The following is a 21,587-nucleotide window of genomic DNA, read 5'->3' as shown; positions in this document are numbered from 1 at the left end:
TCGTGACGAGTGCGGTAAAAACTTTTGGTCACCCCCGACAGAATCTCACTCCAAGGTTTTTTGAAAAGTTGGCAGCTCTGCATGCACGCACACACACATCCACAGATTCACATGCACAGATACACACACCCACATATGCATATACACACACACGCAACCACACACACAGTCTTGTATACAAAAGCAAACAAACACATGCACACACTCATCTATATACACATGAGCTGCAAGAGTAGGAGATGTATGCATATAAATTGCACAAATAGGAGTTACAAGGAAATTCATTTTTGTGAAGAGAATGTGCGGAACTGAGCGGCGGTCATATTGTGTACCGCTATACGGTGCATCTAGTTATACCAGAACCTGACTCTGAAGGTCAACTGTACCTCTTTGTGGTGTGGAGTGGTACTGCAGGCAACTACAACAAATCTCAAGATACCAGTGTTGTAGAATAAAGTTAGAAATAAAATAAAATCCACTCCTGCTGATCAGTAAGTAAAAATGGATAGCACAGCATTTGGTCACGGAGTCTTGCTAGTTTCCCTGGATAGCCCAGCTGTCTGTCAATCTAACAGCTGCCAGCTGATTGGCCAGGCCCTGCTTTCATTGGAGGAGATCATTCAGAGCGTTTATTTTAACTGCCTTTGCCAATCTGCTGCCAGTGGCTTTTTCTGCAACTTTGCCACCTCCTCCCCTTAACCCCCTCATACTTCTGACTTATCAATGTCTTGTTATTGGTGTTTGTTCCGTTCTGTACCCCATGGATGAGTTTATTGCTGCCTTGGGCTTTCCATTTTTGAACATGGAAGGGCAGGGGGCCCCCAGAACAGTGCATACCGCTAAAATGAATTGCATGCAATAGTATAAAGCTATCTTCTAGACATAGTGGTCCTGACTGAACTGTGATTTGTTTTCCAGTTGAAATTGATTTGAAAAAGTAAGGATCAAGTGCAACACTGTGCTTTATAGAGTCACCACTTCATTGGATGGTGTGGCAACGTTTCGGCGCTAGACCTCCATCAGCTGAAATTGATTAACACCATGGCCTCATGTGGTGATGATACCATGGAGACAGCAGCCCTGGGAAGACCATTCCAGCTCGGGATGCTGTACGACTGCCGGAAGGACGCTCTTATTCCAGGTAGGACCTCTTGTGGTGAACAAATCAGGAAACAAATGAGTTTAAAATGTATTTAGACCCACTTCATGTGCAGAATATTGTACATATAATTTACCATGCAAAAGTTGAATGTCAATTTGTTGGTTTAAACTGTGTAATTTCAAAACCAAACACTGCACATTAATTTCTCCACAGGTATAAACTTATGGGATCAACAGCAGTTGCAGGAGAATACAAGGGTGCAGCAGCAAAACAATACTGAATTTAATGTCACAACATCAGATTCAATAGAGGAGAAGTCAAAGTTACTAAAGATCTCTGACTCTCTGAAACTAAGTCTCTTGGGAGGACTGGTGGATGTGGGTGGATCAGCTAAATATTTCCAAGACATAAAGAAATCCAACAATCAAGCCCGCGTCACTCTTCAGTACAAAACAATTACAAAATTTGAAACATTAACAATGTCTCACCTGGGTTTTGGGCAGATGTCTCATCATGACGTGGTTGAAGATGACACAGCAGCCGGGAAGGACTCGCACACAGAGGGCCAAAACATTATACAAGTCTGGAGTCAATACGTCTTCATGTTCTTTTTATACATATTCAGGGCTCTACAGACAAATGTGGAAAAAATGTGCATTCATATTGTGCAAAGTCTTCAGTCCATGATGTTCCTCAGTGCAACTGATGACACTGCCACTCATGTTGTCACAGCCATCTTGTACGGAGCTGGTGCCTACTTTGTATTTGACAGAGAATCATCCTCAGAGGATAAGAAGGAACAAGTAGTAGAGGAAACTAAACGCACCTTCAATAAACTGAAATACCTCACAGTAGATGGTGAGGCCTCATTCAACATGGATGAAAAAGAGAAATCAGCAGTTGAACAATTTAGCTGCACATTTCATGGAGACTTCAAGTTACCCACCAACCCAACGTCCTTCAGTGATGCTGTGAGAGTTTACAGAGATCTTCCAAACCTGCTGGGAGAGAATGGAGAACATGCTGTTCCACTCAGGGTGTGGCTGTATCCTCTCTGCAAGTTGGATTCAAGAGCTGCAAGACTGGTCAGAGACATTAGCGGTAACATGATCAGATACTCATCAGACGCCGTTGAGAGTTTTAATCAGACAGAGATGAGATGCAGAGACATACTGAAAGACACTGCAGCAGCAGCATTTCCTGCCCTGGCAAAGAAGGTTGAGGATTTGATGCAGATGTGCCATCAGTACAAGCTTGACCTCATGCAGAAGCTCGGGTCAGTGCTTCCTTCAATCCGAGGCGGTGGGAAAGAGGAGAATGCTCTATTAGACATTCTTAAAACACATGAAAGTTCTCCATTCAACAGCAGAGACCTGGATCAGTGGCTCACAAATAAGGAGAAGGAATCAGATACACTGACATCTTACCTTAAGCAACTGGGGAAACTAGGTGAAAATATAGATGGCAATTTGGAAAACCTCTTGTCTGATTTAGACGTGAAAAATGTTGTAAGCCTTTCATTTACCTCTGTAGATGGGCCTGATAGTCTGTTGGTGAAACTGTCGAATTATCTCAAACCATCAGGAGTGTTGAACACGTCTGAAGAATCCTCTGATCTACTGGCTACAAACACAGAGTGGCTCTCCACTGATATTAGTAAAATGATGAAAAGGGAAGTGAAACTGTTTGGAGAACTGAAGAAGATGAGCATCAGTGATGACACAAAGTTCATAGTGGATTCAAAATACGATGAGAGTTATCCTGGGTCGTGTATTTTGGATGGAATCGGCATTATTTCTCCATCAAAACCTGCCACTCCAACCACTACTTGTGTTTCATACGACAGTGTAACACTTCGGGTATCTGACCCAGACTCTGCCACTGTAGAGTACCGAGTAGAATACAGAGAGAAACAGAATCAGGAGACTGAATGGAAATCCCACCCAGTGCAGAGGAACCAAGAGGCAGTAACTCTGTCAGGACTGAATCAGGAGACTGAGTATGAGATCAGAGCCACAGCTGTGGGAAAACTCAGCTATGCTGTCAGCAGCGACATCTGCAGAGCTGTGACTCTAGCAGTTCCATCAAAACCTGCCACTCCAACCACTACTGGTGTTTCATATGACAGTGTAACAGTTCAGGTGTCTGACCCAGACTCTGCCACTGTAGAGTACCGAGTAGAATACAGAGAGAAACAGAATCAGGAGACTGAATGGAAATCCCACCCAGTGCAGAGGAACCAAAAGGCAGTAACTCTGTCAGGACTGAAGCCAAAGACGGAGTATGAAATCAGAGCCACAGCTGTGGGAAAACTCAGCTATACTGTCAACAGCGATGTCTGCAGAGCTGTGACCCTCCATCTGCCAACACAGGTGAGTGATTATGTTTGTCAATAGAAATCTCAAATGGACCTGACACACACAATATTTTTTTTTTATTTCCTGTAAAATGTTTGGAATTCTTGAATGAATATTTTTATCTTGTTCTAATCCACAAGATTCAAGACACAAGTTGCAAGAGGTCTCAGTTTCAATCATCAGCAGGGTGAGTAAGAAAGATTATTAGGTTAGTATTATTAAGTATTGTCCCCTGGGGGGGTTGGATTCACTGCAACTCAACATAAAATATACGCCGGTATAGACCACACAAAAATATGCTTCACTTCATCACAACATGCAATATACCGCATAAAATATACACTGAAGCCCACACAAATATATGTTTCACTGCATCATCCACTACCAAAACATTCATTAATTTCATTAAATTCGTTCATTCAACTTTTATTTATTCTCAGAGGTTCATTGAGGGTAGCCCTCATTTTCAATGAAGCCGAGATTACAGAAACAATGAAGTAACAAGAGATGGAATGATAATTGTGATTAAAAGAGAGAAGAAAGAAGTAAGAGTATAGGTCTAGGCCTATAAATAAAACAAAGTAAAATACATAATAAGATAACCTACATAACATTATAGAGGAGGAAGGGAAAAAATACATAACATAATAATAATAGAATAATAACAATAAGAATAATAAATATAGCTGCAAGCATCAATGAGGGGGCCAAGCAATGGGCCGGAGTAACCACTGCAATCAGACATATGGCCGTAAGCCGTCAGAGCAAGTTTCATGTCTAACATGTCAACAGTAACAAGACAACTTGCATTTTTGCTAATTAGAGCTATCCTAGAGGTCAAAGATCACCAAATTTCTTGGGCATCCTCACGATTGAGTCATGAGCCCATATACTAAGTTTGGTTTTGATAGATGCAAAGGTTGCTAAGCTCACTTCCTGTTTGGCACCTTTCTCCAATATGGCGGCCGAATCAATTATGCCACAAGTTAGCCTAGAAATCTAGATGACCCTAGTAGGGTGGTCCTTATTTTTCAACTTTTAAAAGTTAATACTCTTACCCCACCAATATTTTTGAATATATATAAAAAAAACAAACGGGCAAAATTTTATCAAAATGAATCAGTATTTAGAGGTTGCTCAAGACCTTCAAAGTTAACCCTTTAGGCGCCAGAGTTTTTTTTCCTAAAACGTTCAATTTTGACATATTAATTTCAAAAGGCTTTAACTTAAAAGTGATAAGAGATAGAGACTTTCTGTAAATTAGAGAAATATTAAGGATGACCCAAAGTTTATGTAGGGATTAAATGTATCCAACTAATTTGCATATTATGACGTCATAATGATGTCATATGGTGGCGGCCATCTGGATTTTTTAATTTTCATGATTCTTTTTTAATATTATTATAAAAATATTAATATTATTATTATTAATATTTTTGCTGACAGACATACACATCACCAGGACATGAAAACACAAAAAGAACAAACATTGTACCATACTGAATGGTCAGGGAAATAGTCAATCATCATAGGCTACTAATAGCAAGATGATGGGAATGATGATGATACTGCGAATTTATGTAGCAGGCCTTTTGCCATAGAGATTATGAATCCCTGTTCATCCAGGTGACACTTCTTGTAGTGTTTCATGGTGTGGTACCTCTAATTGCAATTGCAATTTTACAAGATTAATTAAAACCATATATTTAGGCTGGGTATTGAAATGGCCAGTTTGACTAAATGGCGCCCTCTTTGGCAACCCCAATTGAACTTCAATGGCTTTGCGATGTCTGACCTCACAAGCAGGCTCTATTCTAATTTGCCCATTTTTTACTGTCTATTTCTCAGTTCAAGATTTTCATATGAAGGAGGGCACAACCATGCCTCATGTTCATGATAGCTCTTTGTTTATGCACAACCTCTCATAATGAATAAAAACCAAGAAAAAAATGATTTCCATTCTATGTCACCTTTAAACCATTAAAAAGGTTCCAAGTAACTCCACACTGCATTGGTAGACTTCTCAGGGTTCTGACATTTAAAATGAGCTTCTAAGAACTTTGGAAGTGCACAGGAAGTTTATCAAAAAAGACTGTTTATACAAGCAGCAGGGCTGCCAAGTTTCAGAAAATGGCAAGCGTGAGACACATTCGTCCGCCCGAAATTTTTTTTGACTGTCACACTCAAAGCGTGACATTTGGCAGCTCCGATTAGAGTCGATTTTTCAAGTGTGAACTTACCAAGAAAGAGGCAAATAAATGTTACACAGCTCTGCAACAAGTATAGGACAATGATAGACTTAGCAGCCTTAACATTAACTTGGAAAATCAAGGAGAAACAGCGAATCAATAGTGAACAAAATCTAGCAAGCAGGAGAACGTTTTAAATCTAGTTGTCGGAGTCGGCACTGTTGTGTTTGAAAGATAAGAGACGCCAAGACCCGCCTTACGTTGCTTCTGATTTGTTTATATTGCGTGATGCTTTCCGTGGTTGGTGAGATTTAAGCACAAAGGACTGATGAATAACAGAGCTCGAACTACGGCAAGGCAATGACCAAAGTTTATCATCATGAAAAAAAGAAAAATATTGTGCACTGAATGGGGAAATATTTTGCGTGAGAAATGCCTAAGCGCTCAAAGCGTGAGACTTTAAGAGCGTGATTTTAACACTTTTTGTTATCACAGATTTTTGTCCCCATCACTTTTGCCAACTGAAAATAAAATGTCTTTAATACATGGCTACGCTTGACAGGGCGATAGGACAGTGAGCGGTGATTCATTTTCACCATTGACTAGACCTATAGCTACGCAAAAAAAAGTTCTAGCAACTAAAGCCTACCTTACATTGCCAGACTTTGCAAAGATTTTTGAAAGACTACAGTCTCAGACCCTCTCACATCTAAAGACAATTCATTGAGTTTTTAGTCACAGTCTAGTCACAGGCCAGTCTCAGATTAGGATTTTGCAAAGACTGTGGTCACTATTTACAAGACTGCTGCTAGATTCCTTCAAATTATTTCCATCGTGCACTAGGCTATACGTCATCATCAACAGGAACTCACGTGATAGGCTACTCATATCAAAGTAATTTTTTCGCGTTTCTGCAGCATTGTTTGATAGTGTGACATCACTAACAGATATAGAGTTGTTCTGTCACGTAGAATAGCCGACTAATAAATTATAAGAAATGAAATAACAAATAATCATACAGGCTACAGCTGTCGCCTATTTTACCCCTTCCGTTCTCGTGTTCGTCGACCGAGGTCACTATTGGTTTTTAATGTTCACGTCACTATTTGCATGAGCCACGACTGAAAAGACTTACGATAATATCAAACATGTTTGATATTGTCGTAACGGCAAAACTAGAAAAAGACTGACTCCGACGGACTTAAAACCGCTAAGATTGGCACCTTACACTAAACGATTTAGATGACGGGAGCGCGCCGAGATTCTAGTACAACTGGCAAGATTTCCACCCGATTTTGGAAAAGTAGTCGCCGACTGTTAAAACAGACCAAAATCGTGCAATGTAAGCCAGCCTTTAGATATAGGTACTCATGTTCATGTTGATTCAGAGATAGGCATAGGCCTACCTACCTGCATTTTATCATGTGGTGAATGAATGACTATAACGATATGTTGGGTTACATGTCGGCAGTCCGACATCCTGCCAGTCCGACATCCCTTTCGTCCGACATGCCGCTATTCAGACATGGTGTTATTCCGACATGCTGCCAATCCGACACATTTTAGTACCCCCATTCCGACAGTTTACAAATCCTATTTTTTTCCACGTCAATTTAATGGACCCTATGAGCCCGACGGATGCAAAGTGCATCAAAAAACACACCCATTCTTCTCTGTTACATTGCTCCGGGATTATTAGTCACAGCGAGATGAGACCTATTGCATGAAAGAGCTCAGAACCGGGGCTTTCCAACGAGACTAGACACGTGTCTGTACGATCAAGTATGAAAATAAAAATAAAATCATGAATTTAAATGATATCATATTTACAGTATTGCTCTGCGTTCACCCACGCAGCCACTGCTCTCGCTTGAATTACTCCGGGACCAGGCATCGCACAGACATAACACATACAAACGCATATCAAATGAAAGAGGAGAAACCAAGCTTTCCATTGATACCAAACACATCGATCCTTTTGTGTTATAGAAACAGACGAAGTGACAAACAAATAAGAATCATATAGCTTCGACTACCGCTACTTTCGTTTGATTTACTCGTGAAACCGTGGTTAAAAAGATACGTCTTGCATGTCAGATAAAAGAGGAGAGCTAGAGCTATCCACAGATACCAAATATAACCTTCTAGGCCATAAAACAGACGAAGTGACAGCAAAATAATAACTTAATTTAGCTCCACTTAGTCCGAGAATAATGAGACAGAGAAGAAAACTTGCCATGTCTATAGAACTGCTTTCACTTCCCCGAGTCATGCACGCAACAGACACATAACCATATCAAGAAGTCTTCACAATGACATTTTAAATGTGAATCTTTATTATTTTACACAATTGGATATAGTTATGACATTAATAGCCTATTAATGACCTCATGTCGGAATGGCACGTTGTTTGAAAAAAATGTTAAATACCGCCACTGCGACCATGAAAAAAACAAATGTTGGAGTGGTGGGACTTTTTCCCATAAAGAGACATGCCTCCACTACGACAATTGGACGTCAATGTCGGAGTGCTGGTATGTCGGAATGAATGGCGGTAGCCGATATGTTGCTGGACCATGCCGGACGTGTTTCCCCCGAAAGAAACATTTCGACAATCATTAAGAAACATAGGCTACATCATTCATACTCCTACTTCCCGTGCATCTTGCATTTTACTTGCTTCTTTGATTTTGTGAGAGTCTGAGATTGACAGAGCATTAGACTCTAAGGGACAGTCGTCAGTAGGCTTATGCATGTCAGAAGTTTTGATCGTGCATTTCAAGTGTATGCCGCGAATATCAAATAAACTCGACTGACTGAATCCCTTATATTTTTGGCAACTATTAAAATACTCAAAACCATGCACTGAAATATCAAAGATAATGGTAAGACATGGTAGTCTACTGTTCTTCGATAAACGACCAATATTACTGCTCCCGTCCTCCGCTGATCAGAGCGCAATTTCGAATAGCCCACGGAACTACGATTAAAAGATTTATGCTTTGGCTACTGTATTTCATAGAGGGCCTAAAACATTGAAAAATGCCTCTACCCCCCGAGAAAGTAAGTCTAAAGCCTACATTTTCACCAATCCATATGAATTACTCCACAAACCAAAGCAAACTGACCAGCAGTGGTCATTTTCGTGGAGTTAGAATGAACTAGCCTACTTGGGACACAGACCGGTAGGCCTATGCGATTTCAGCATCACTCTGGCTCTGGTTTCGTTTCGTTTTTTTTTGGCGGGCGAGCCGAGTCCTGAGGACATGATAAAAGCTAGCAAACTAGCCTTCATTCTCCTCGGAATGAGCCATTTAAGTACGAAGCTGATAAAGTACTAAATATAGCCTAGTAGGCCTGTGCGTTTAAAACTGGTTCTGGCGGCAACTGCGCAGCAGAGTCAGAAACGCAACAGTCCTCAACATCGTTAACACTAGAAGCGCCGTGCCGTTCTGACCCACTTATACCTAGAAGCGCCACGCCCCGGTCATTTGACTGCTTTGACGACCTACTAGAAGCGCCGTGCTGTTGTGAACTACTTAAAGCGCGGCGAGGCGGTCAAAAGACCGCTGAGTCCTTAGACTGGGAGGCTGTTACTTACACATAATGACAGCTAGATGGCGCTTCGTGCACGAATCAAATAGTTTGGTCATAAATTTGTCAGACTGTGTTGTCTGTGGTTGTTTCATTATGACATACAGCACGTTTGAGTTATCTGTTCATTTATTTGTGTTGATTTGTGTTGTTTGAGGTAAAAACTCTGGAGAAGTTCTTGAACAAACCTTGAGCAAACTTGACTTTCAACTTTTTCCATAGTAGCCTATTTCATTTTTTATATTTCGTTTTTACATTTTGAATGCTAGCCTACTTAGATATGTTGGCTATTTTAAAACGGAGGCATACGCGTTCTGTGATTAGGAGCCTGACCCGACGGGAGGGGAAGGATGAAAAATGTCGACCCAACACCAGTGTTGTTGGATCTCGAGATCCGTAACCCGCAGTTTGGGTTTGGGCAGATAATCTAAGCTCTAAAATGAATGGGTGGCTAGTTCTAATTCACTCCCCAAATTCACTTGATTCATTTAATAGGTAGCCTAGGCTATGTTCGCGCCGCCGAAAATGATCGGACCGAACAAAGAGCCTAACCTAGTCTGGTTTCAATTACACAGTAGCCAGGATTTCATGCCGCATTTTACAGGCTACCGCGGCTACTTTCTAAAACAATGTTCATTCATTTAGGGAGAAGCATCTAGGGTCTAGCTACCTCGGAGGGAGGGAGATAGAGAGAGCAGAAATGCTGAGCAGGCATAGGCGCGAGAAGTAGGCTAATTAAAAATGATGAGTGAAAAAGATATTCTCCGTTTTGCGAATGTGTAGGCTATGTTTCGATGTCTGCTGAAAAACAGCTATAGGCCTATTGTTTCTACAATTTAAGCTAACTTCTATGTGAATTCGTGATTCATCATTGAGACACACATTAATGTCATGAAGGGACAGAGCCGTAGCCCACTGGTTAGAGCTTCAGCCCTGACGCCCAAGAGTTGCTGGTTCGATCCCCGACCTGGGTAGGCTATGGCAGAAGTACTTTTGAGCAAGGCATCAATAAAGTATATTCTATTATATTCTTTTCTATTCACACAACTAGGCTTACACGCACGCTGGCGAATTTGAACATTCTAAAACGCGCATATGCGATGAAACATGATTGCGCATTCTTCCACGAGTTGCATGTAAACAACAAACAGCCAGCCTATAGCCATGCAGGAGGCAGAGTGGGGGTGGGGAGGCATTTATGCCGCAGTGATGTCTGTAGCCTAAGATCATTAGCCTGGATGCCAGACCGAAGTTTAGCCCCGCCTCCATTCTTTTTCTGCAGGGAACTTCGGTCTGGCACTGCTCCGTTCAGCTGCTACTATTCGAGATACAGATCTGTTCGGACCAATCACATTTCATAGGGCGGGCTTTACGTGATGATTGACAGATGAACAGCAGTGACGTTCACGGCTGCATGCGTCCTCGTTCAACGAGTTGGGTGTGAGACCACGTTGGCTTAGGTTGATTTTGATTGCAACAGAAACGCTATGGCTATGAATGCATCATTTGTTCATGCAGTTTGGCCTTTCGTTTATCTTAGCTATTGAAACGAAGGTTTTATCACGGATTCGCACAACTATTTCTGAACACTTAGACCAACGAGGATATGTGGGAAAACTTCAGTTTCACTTTCACCCAGTTAAAACAGCATGTTTGGGTGATGTTGTTCCCGTTTGTTTAAAAATGTCTGTTTGCTCGTTGGGTTAACGACACACTTCCCCAGCTGTTCATTGCATACAGTTTGAAGGAATTATTTTTAAAAACGAAGGAGGATGTTTTCCATAGCCTACCCTGCTACATATTTCTGTCTTAGATTTCGCAGATACTGACAGCCAATAACTTGTTCTGTTTGGTTTGGTCTATCCAATGGCTGTGTTCGAAACTGCGTGCTAAGTACTAGTCACATACTGATAATGACGTGAAGTAGCAAATAGTATGCAGTGTTTGGAAAATGTAATATTACCAGTACACAAAAGTTTCCCGGATGTTATACTGATGGTATACTGCATCCCATAATGCATAGCGATTGTTTCCAGCTTCAGAAAATTTCAGCAACAATGGCGGACAGCGAAGGGACAAGTATGGCAGAAATGAAGAGCACAAATGTGAGTATTAGTTGGGTGTTTTGGTATGGAATGTTTCGTGGCTTCTGTTATTGTGGAAGTTTTATTACTGTAGAGCTGTATTTGTGTATGTGCAAGTCAATAAATAGCCCAACTTAACCAAAGCTAACGTAAACTAACTGGCGCTCAATGGAAATGAATGGTAGAAACCTGTTAGCTAAGTAGCATGAAGATTTTTTAGCCTCTAGGTAACGTCGTCATTCACATTAACAGCAATGTTTATTTATAGCCTAGTTATCGTTATGGTTATCGTTATTGGTGTGAACGGCCCTTATCTCTTAAGTGTTCTGTCAGTTATAACTGACAGAACTCTTCATACTTTTAAAAAATAAGTTTAATTTACAAAAGTGCAATGTGAAAATCTTAAACACAACGGACTGAATAGCTAAGTTGCTTTGGTATACTGAGAAATGAGCGCAAGGACCTGGTTCAAAATAGTTCCCAGTTTTACTGCTCTTTGATAAGTGTTGATGTCATAGCCGGATTTGGGTATAACCAGAGAATGTCTAGGGCTCTGGTATAGCCTAACGATGGAAAATAAAGGCAGAACATAATTTTCTCCTTACTATGATTTTAGATGAGTGTTTGAAAATGTCTAAGATGGTAAAGGATGTAACCTCTATCTCTAGGACTGGCACAATGTCATGCACAGTGGTCTTGGGAACATCGAAGGCTTCTGCAACAACCCTGTGGGAGGTGGCACTGGATAACCAATACTGAATGATGACAACCTCCAGTCTCTCCCCCAGCCTCCATCACAGTCCACTTCAAGTGTGTCCACAAGGGCATTGACAGAAGTCGTTCTTCAGATCCACATCTCCAAAGAGGAGACGGACAATAGATAGAATAGTGTTGCCATTCAGTTAGCAATATTGTCCCCTGGGGTCATTCTGAGAGAATGTGCACTTGTTGTTTTTCTTGATGTTAAAGTTCAGACATTTTAATCATTAAATTGAAAGTATTTTGTTTAATGTTAAGTGTCATTTGTAAGGTAACTGTCATACAGTGGTCATTATGGGATTATCAATTGTCAGTGTAGCACAGTTACATTTACTTAATTTCACATTTCACTTAGTTGCAAGTTACCCAAGTCTTGCCAATGACACCTTTTCGATCCATTAACCATGGTTGCATACGCCTTCATAAGAAAAGACAACTGTGGGCTACAATATTGTTAGTTTCTCTAGGCATATTGGTCTAATCACTCTGAATTCCTGCTGAAGAACGAGATTAAAGACCATCAGTATTGCAGACCTTCTTCTCCTTGCTTGTTTGTTGGCTCTCACCACAGAGAGGTAGCCTAAGACATATCAAAACAGTAGGACACACAGAAGTGCTACTCTCTCCACTGACCAACACTACAGAAATGTTTTATGAACATTGTTGGCACTCTGATGGCAGCACAACAATACTTTTATAACACTGCACTTACCTGATTTCACAGCTTGTGCATCCTCTTAGCCTAACTCTTATAACTTTTGTATCAATTCATTGTATTCTTTTCTGTTATTTAAATTCCATTATATCCGAAATTGAGTCTGGATTAGGCTAATAAGCTTAGGTGATTTTATTTATTCATAAACACATTATATATGAAACATCACACAGAGATTCTTCATATAGGCTATGCTTTCTCCAGATGTCCAGACTCCAGTGTAGCCCAAAAGCTGGCTGATTTGATAAGTAAACAGAACAATCCTCCTGCCATGTCAAGTCAAGTTTATTTATATAGCCCATTTAATGCAACGTGCTTTACATAAACAAAAGCAAACTTGTGATGTTCTACATTTCCAAGAACGCTAGAATTGAAATGCAATGATTAATGCATTTCATCTTAACTCACTTCCCACTGCAGTCTTATACAAATGAACGAGGACTAGTTCGACTAATTGCCAATAGGCTACCAGATGTTTTTCTTGCAAGTAGGTGGCGGTGCGTGCTGTAGGCTGTAGATGCATCACTGTATAAAAAGCCTATATCTGGACACAACTAGACTGGAGGAACATGCTCAGTACTGCACATTTAGATTCGCTTCGTTTAGCCTATGGGAAACGAACACAAATCATTATAGCCTGAGCATGTGTCACTAACGGGATAAACGTGAAGAATTCCCCAAAATATCAGATGTAATTGCGCTCACTTTAAATTGATTAGTTTAGACAGTTTCTCCAAGTCTACCTCTAAATAGGCTGCTCAGAACAGAACACATAGCCTAACTATAACATGGTATTGATTAAAATCTACGTTGAGCTCTCTAGAATGCATTGCGGCATTGCGTTAAAATGACCAACATCACCGTAAACTTGCTCACTTGATTTTACTAATCCATCAGCTGTTTTCCACAGGTGCATCAGATACGCTAGCGATGGTAAACTGTGGGTCACAGACTAGTCGACCAATTTATGCTGACAAAGTTGGTATGCTAAACGCTTTGTTGCGGTGCTGACTAAACTTATGAATAGAGTTCTGACAGTTAATACAGAACACTAAAGAGAGGGTCGTTCACACCAAGAACGATAACTAATAATTAAGCGAACACTGGTAAATGTTAATAACGACGTTAATAAGAGCTAGACAAGCTTGATGCCTAGCGACTTAGCTTTCTAATATCATTCATTTCCATTGAGCGCCAGCTAGTTCATGTTAGCTTTGGATAAGCTGGGCTATTTCACTTGCACATGAACACAAGTAGCCTACTAAAACTTCCACAATAACAGAAGCCACGAAACGTTCCATACCAAAACACCCAAACAATAATCACATTTGTATTCTTCGCCTCCGGTTTGCCATAGGCTACTTGTCCTTTCGCTGTCTGCCAGCGTTGCAGTAGGGCTTAGATGATTAATCGACATGTGACACGTGCCAGTGGCATGTAAAAGACATGTCACTGGATCAATCGACATGTGGCATGTTCCAATGACATGTAACGGCATGTCACACGCGGGAAACATCGAAACAAGCCAAATACGAGTTCAATTTTAAGTGCTATGACGTGGGTTAGCATGTTTACATTAGTGTCCATGACATATTGCAAGTTTAATTGCTCTACAAACATCGTTCTGAAATATAGTAGCCCATTCTTCTTTGGTAGGCTAGTTCTAACATTGCCGCTTAACCTAGGCTACTTACATCACGTACATTATTGGGCTCCGCAATTTTCATGTCTGTATGACTTGTATAATTAATAAGATTAAAAAAAACACACATACATTTCGACAACTATGTTACCGTAGGTATTTGAGATGTTCAGTGTCCTCTGCAGCTCTTTTGAGGAGATGAAGGTGGCCACTCTAAATATATAGGCCTACCACACAGCCTTCACAATTTTAACAGTAGGCCTAAGCCATAAACATCTAGCAAATATATGAATGGCAACCAGTAACCGCTAATACGTTAAAAGTAAGTTAGATCAATGCATTCAATCTATTAATTAGTTTCTTTTGAAGAAGGCCTAATGGCCACTACACAGCTTTAGTTGACTAAAATGTTAAGACTAGCCATAAACATGTCAAAAATACATAAAGAAATAACAATCAATAACGGCCGAAATATTAAAAGTTTGTTTGTTCAACAGTTTGTTCAGGACACCCACTGTTTCGATAACACACGTGTAACTCAATCAACTGTTTCAAGAAAGCACTTAACAGTAGGATATAGAAAGGATGATACATTTTGGGTTTTCACTACATTTGTTTATTGTTTGTTTGTTTGTTTATGGTTTATTTGATAGGGACAGATACATATCATGTGGGCTGTGCACAACCCAACAGAAAGCATCATAGCATTTATAGCCTTGGCTAATTTGAATGAATATTACATTTTCAATATGTGGAACAAGTGTGTTTTAACAACAACAAGAACAGGAACAAACACAAAAAAGGCCGAGGGGGAGATACGGTGAGACTGCAACATAACAAGGAGGGCTTAGACCCATTTAGATTTGCAAAGACATTCTGAAAAACATTTCAGATTCCCAAGTCTGAACAACAACTGTGTGTCAACAACCAAAGACTCAATGTGCAAGGGATGCTGTATACACTATGCGCACCTACAAGAAGGTTAACTGAGGAAGATGTAGCACATTTGGCTAGAGGTGTGACAGGAGGTGTTGGAGATGTTGGAGGGTCCCTTCATTTGGACCTAAACCATAAACTACACATACTACATACTACACACCCTTCTTGTCCTCTGCATCCTTGGTCCTAGGCAAGTACAGGCACAGTGGAAAATGGAGAGAGCAGGTAAAAGTCAGTGTGGTACAACACATTCAGAGATGCCACATCAAGTTATTAGCATAAACCAAAGCAAAAGGCCAGCAAGAGTTTTACATACCCATACACGGCTGACCCCTTCAAGTTTGGTTGGGGGTGCCACACCTTACATCCACACATGGACTATAACAATAACAACACTAACAATGTGATTCCCAACAATATCTCTGAGTTATTTTGAGGATATTTGCTGACAGGCTATAAGAAATCATTGAACTTTAGCCATTGCATTCACCAACACAAGGAGAGACTTTTCTTATTGTAATGAGAACAATACTGAGAGTAATCAGTAACTCACTTTGTGGGGAATGCCAGCATGCTGTTACAGACAATAGCAATGACTGTGCTAACAGTAAATGTAGTGTACTGCTACAACTGAAGAAGTTCAAGAGGGGTACCCTTTACCGTCCATCGCAGGCCTTCAATATCATCAGTAAAGTGGAGCAGTTGTTCCGGGCAAGGACGACCGATTCCCTTATGGTGTCAACCAATGCAGTGGCACTGCTACAGAGAGAGATGATATACCCATTTAAAAGCATTACCATCTCTACCCACTTAAAATATTAACATTTGGGGTAGATTACAGTATACCAACTACAGCTAACAAGCTACATCAAAGCATACCCACTACAGCTAACTAGACTACATCATTGCAAACATTGTTCTTATTCTATGGATGGACCAAATTCTGTCCTTAGAGCATCATTAACCTGACACACCACATCACATCAGTTATCAATACAAGGTAAAAAAAAGAAAAAGAAAGAACCATAGAAGGACCACTTACCTAATGAAAGGCAATGTCCTCTTGTCACGTCACTTTCAGCATCAAGCATCTGCAAGATAATCATTGCAATCAAAATAACTCCATCAAATACATCGACCTACTGTGGTGATATATACCTCAGTGTACATTCAATGTGGAATAAATTGACTGCCACCTGACCTGACATCAACAGCAGTTGAAGCAAAAAGTAGTACTGCACTGTACACGCGCCCCTATCCCACGCTCTCGTCTCACTGTCCCGAGTTGGAACAGTGGTAGTGGCACAGGACAGGACTGGACACGCAAGTGTTGCCTACCTACAGTACAGATTGTGCTTCTACAGCTTCCCTGGCCTGAAGTTCATAACAGAAATTTCCGTTGTGAATTAAGTTCATGTCATGTTCAGATCACAAGTTCAGCTTCAGGTTCACTAGTGCCATGAAACTTTCCATCTAGCAAGCTAACAAGCTACATCAGGTATAAAGCAAATGTCATCCCATTGATTAGTTCCACTGTTCACCTGAAGAACAATAACTTAATCACAAACTCGTTGATAACGAGCACATCTGATGCTGAATTGCATGTATTAAGATAATCCATGTATTGCATGGATTAAGATCACGTTATGGTTCCCCCCTCATTGCATTTCGAATGTGCGTGAGCTGACTAGCTAACATTAGCTAACGCCATCAGGTTCAGTAAATAGGATTATACATTTCATACAAACTCCTTGATAACCCCATATATTATCTAAAGTTGCTCTAACTAAGTGTGATTTGTCTGACGTTCCTTATTGACATAGGAACATTTAAGATAGCCTCCCTCCACGTCTAAGGTTAGCTTTGTAGGCTAACGCAGGCATGGACTGGCCATAGGGCATACCGGGCAATGCCCGGTGGGCCGACGCATATATTTGGGCCGAGGCTGTCAATTTAATAATAATAATTAAAATATATATATATTAGGCTCATTTAGCGTACGGCCACAACGGTAGCGAATCGCGGCCCATTGGTTGACTGCCTTAATGGACATTGGGCTAGTCCAATGAAATCTCAGGCCCCTCCCTGTCTCCCTGCCGGCCTCATATCCCTCTTGACTGGAGTTCGACCGGAGTTTGAAACCGTCCGTATAAAAAGGTGCACGAAGACAAACCACAAGAGCGCAAGGGGGGCGCAGAGAAGTTGCGAGATAAAAGGCTAAAGCCTACAAGTGGATGCAGCAAAAATGTGCTAAAATTACAGAAATGTTTGCCACCACAAGTTCAAACAGGGTTGTCGACATAGCAGCAGTGCAGAAGCAGCACCGAGTGCACAGCCTTCAGAGAGGCACATGCGAGTGTGCAACAGAGTTACACAGAGGAAGGAGTAGCTATTCAAATTGATTCGGAGGAGGAGGAAGAGGTGAGAGACGTGACCCAGCAGGGACAGATTGAGGAGGAGCCGAGGTCAGAATAGATACTGTGAGCCAGGTAAGAAGTAGCCGAAATGTTGGCTGAACTTTTTGGGCGCACAACGAGCAATTAAAAGTTTGAAATCTGCGACTGCTGCTTCCCCATGCTTCTTTTAGACGTAGGCCTATTAACCTGCCTACTATGTAGGATTCAGCACCCAGTTAAGCAAAACAAAGTTTTATAGTGTGAGCGCGTCTTTTTGTTTGGTTTCTGTGTAGGCCTACTCCTCTCGCATGCATTTGAATTGCGATACCCATCAAATTAACGAGTTGTCGGCTCGCCATCAACCTTCTGAAATCTTAAGATAGTCACGATTGGTCGAAATTGTTGTCAATCTTGACGCAGTACAACAAGCGAACTATCAAATTTCTTTGCGCAGACAAGCAGACACCCATACACACAGACATGCAGTCAGACGCATGGAATGAAACAGGAATGGTGATAGCCCATGAAATTAACAATGAAAATGTTTTGGGATGTGTAGCCTATACAACTTCACTAAATAGTACCAAGGTGAATTGTTGGCTAAAACTGTGCAAATGCTCAACATAAATTATAGCAGGATTTATTTAGTGAAGCATTTAATAGCATGAGTTTTGTGCACAACCTCATCCTTGCTGGTTTAAAGGTCACTCTAGTGGGTGCGTGTGTGTGTGTGTGTGTGTGTGTGTGTGTGTGTGTGTGTGTGTGTGTGTGTGTGAGAGAGAGAGAGAGAGAGAGTATATAATAATTAATATTTTTTTAGCAAGGGTAGGCTAGCCTACTCGCTTCCATGTAGGCTTCTGCGGTTTACTTAAATATGTTTTACAAACAAAACAGTGTGCACATATGTTTTATCGTGTAAATTATCATGGGCCACTATGGCCAAAAATGCCCGGGCCGTTTTTTGGTCCCAGTCCAGCCCTGGGCTAACGTAACGTTATGGCTCTGAAATTTCGGTCACAACTAAGATACAAAATAGGGTAGAGTGGGGGAAAATGCCCCCGTGAGGTAAAACGCCCCCCGCCTGTTTCTCCCATAATAATCACTAGATGCAGTCAAGTTATATTTTTACTGTTGCCCTGCATCCCATTGACTACGGGGACACGCATATATCCACTGTGAAGTTTACGCTCGTGACGTAGTTGAAGGAAGACTGATTTCATGGTAAAATGTCGTAATTTTCCGTGGTCAGTTAAGGAGTGTAGGCTATGTTAGTTTAGGTAAGGTGTACTTGGCTGCTGGTAAGCCTAATCTATGAATTAAATATAGTATCTTACAATTCATTTATTGCTTAACAGCTTGCCTGTTGATTTGGCTATCAATGTATGAAGCAAATAGTTTTTTTAGGAGGGGGCATTTTACCCCACTCATGGGGGGCATTTTGCCCCACTGCTGGGGTAAAACGCCCGCTTTGCATACATTTTATTTTTGTTAAAAATCTAAAGAAATATAAAGTCTAGGAAGTTTTCATAGTTGGTTTATAATTAATGTCTTTGCCACTTATAACCATGATAATAATTCAGAACACATTTAGCTTTTGTTTTCACAGTAAGGCCACATTTTCCTTAAGGGGAGCGTTTTCCCCCACTCTACCCTAACAGTTAAACGAGCAGCACAAACAACTCAAATAACACTACCAGTATATACTGGCACAGTTGATATATAAAATATATATAAGAAGAATAAAAAAATCTTCGTGCTTTTGTTTACTTACCGCTGATAAAGTTGGAAGTAAATGGAAGTAGCCTGGAAAACGTCCGCCATTGTTTCCTTGAATCTACCGCTCTGGGCATGCCGAAGTGGCATGTCAAATGCCGATGCCAGTGACATGTCATTAGAACGTGGCACATGTCGATGATCCAGTGACATGTATTTTACATGCCACTGGCACGTGTCACATGTCGATTAATCATTTAAGCCCCTCTCCAGCGTTGTTGAATTTTTCTGAAACTGGAAATAATCGCTATGCATTATGGGATGCAGTATCTGAGTAGTGAGCATCGTTGGTACACTGAGGATTTTGCCACCATTAGTAGAACATCCTGGGAACTTTTGCATACTGGTAAAATCTAATTTTTCACACACTGCATACTGCTCGCTAGGTTCACGTCAGTATCAGTATGCGACTAGTACTTACCACCCATTTCAAACAGTGATTTAGTACGCTGTGCTGCTGGTGACGGCTACTACGTACTGGGGTGGGGGGCGTAGTGTGCAGTACACAGTGTATACTTGACCAGTATGCAGTATGTAGTACTTAGCACAGAATTTCGAACACAGCCAATGAGTGCAGAGCTATCCCCCCCGCCAGGGGCGTTTCTAGACTTTAAGGACAACCTGGGCTAAGCCCCTATAGTGTCAATGCGCGCGCACAGCGCGCGCCGAAATTTTTTTAAGGGGACATTAAGGGGTGCGCGAAATGAAGAAGGCAATGGAGGATCTACAGTAGCCTACTGTAAAATATAATGTTATACTCCTACATTGTATTTTTTACAAGGAACACAAGATAGCCTATAGGAATTTGAGAGAAATTAGGCTTATCTGACTATAGCTGTTACAACTACCCATAAGCTTACACTGTCCAGGGACATACAGCTAGGCCTACTACCAGTGGATGACAAGGAGTCTGAGTAGATATAGCATAGCCTATTAGGTCTAAATCAAAACATACAATTTTCCTTTTCGAAGTTGAACTTTTAAGCCTAGCCTACTCATCTGCTCCTCTCAGAATGTGTGTAGACAAACATAGTCCTACCAACGATTCATATCAAGCATCTGCCATGGCTATATGACAAACAGGGGTCTGAATACAACTTCTGATATGAAAAATAAATTATTTTGAAGTGGGGGAAATGGGGATGTATGAAAAAATGCAGAAATGCGATGTGATTGTGATTTCAAAAAAGGATTTCTCGTGATCACCGCTAATTATACAGATACATTCTATACGCGCCATTGGAATCAGTAGGATCTCCTGTTTATTTTGATATGCAGTTTGCCATAGGGCAGTAACGAAATCATGAGATATTTCACAGAGAAGAATGGGTATGACGCAGAACTGCATGTGATTCATTTTTTATGTAACTGTGATTTTCAACGCTAAGTATCTCGCGAACCGTTCATCATAGAAACTAGTGGCTAGTGCCACTGTAAAGGCCAGGTTACGTAGTTTCATATGATATGCCTGTTATTTCTATGCGAAAATATCTCGCAGCAATATGACCGAAAAGAATGGGTGCGGCCGCGGCCGCATGGTGCGTCTCTCGGAGAAGGCAGAGAGAGTCGGCCGACGGCCCGATGGTAATAATCTTCTCGCGGCCCGGTACCCATAGATTGAGAAACAAACACTGGGCTAGCCCATGTAGAAACGTGAAGCTAGTGTTGTATTGTGATGCCAATCGATAGCTTGCTTAGCCTACTACTGGTGGTGCTCAACATTTAGCACCAGGCAAATGCTGGTTGATTTTGAAACTGGCTGATAGATTCAAGCATGACAAAAATTTACCCCGGGCTCGGCTCAAATTACCCCGGGCTGAAGCCCCGGTAAAATCGGCTGGTGACGCCACTGCCCCCCGCACTGTATCGGTTGAATCACGCCCCATAATCGCAGCTGAATGGAGCAGTTTCAGACTCAAATTCTGATAAGAATTGAGTATGACGTCGTCAGGCTATAAGATCATGTCCACACATAGCAAAACAACCCCCACCCCCTCCGTGAACTGGTTAGACGTGTATGGGGGAGGGGGAATGATC

The 21,587-nt window shown here is 41.2% G+C and overlaps 1 protein-coding gene and 1 long non-coding RNA gene across 4 annotated transcripts in view; one reads left to right on the top strand and one right to left on the bottom strand.

Annotated features, from left to right (window-relative positions):
* LOC134068003 (stonustoxin subunit alpha-like) overlaps positions 1 to 21,587 on the top strand; it is a 62,050-nt gene that overhangs the window by 18,983 nt on the left and 21,480 nt on the right. The window contains exons 2-6 of one of the 3 annotated variants that reach the window (XM_062523498.1): positions 970 to 1,141; positions 1,316 to 3,474; positions 3,600 to 3,646; positions 11,279 to 11,347; positions 11,995 to 12,618. In XM_062523498.1, the coding sequence (XP_062379482.1) occupies positions 1,042 to 1,141; positions 1,316 to 3,474; positions 3,600 to 3,646; positions 11,279 to 11,336 (2,364 nt within the window). In that variant the 5' untranslated portion in view covers positions 970 to 1,041 and the 3' untranslated portion in view covers positions 11,337 to 11,347; positions 11,995 to 12,618. Of the gene's footprint in view, positions 1 to 918; positions 1,142 to 1,315; positions 3,475 to 3,599; positions 3,647 to 11,278; positions 11,348 to 11,994; positions 12,619 to 21,587 lie in introns of those variants that run through there. The other 2 variants (XM_062523497.1, XM_062523496.1) reach the window with 2 other exon arrangements.
* Positions 14,904 to 19,671, bottom strand: LOC134067700 (uncharacterized). The gene is made up of 3 exons (XR_009936544.1): positions 19,549 to 19,671; positions 16,424 to 16,472; positions 14,904 to 16,140 (listed from the first exon to the last, which is right to left on the bottom strand). It is a non-coding gene; the product is annotated as an uncharacterized LOC134067700 (long non-coding RNA).

This window comes from Sardina pilchardus, chromosome 20 (genome assembly GCF_963854185.1).
Source record: "Sardina pilchardus chromosome 20, fSarPil1.1, whole genome shotgun sequence".
Classification (NCBI taxonomy): Eukaryota; Metazoa; Chordata; class Actinopteri; order Clupeiformes; family Clupeidae; genus Sardina; species Sardina pilchardus.
The sequence above is the reverse complement of the archived record's forward strand: the minus strand, read 5'-3'. Positions and strand labels throughout refer to the sequence as shown.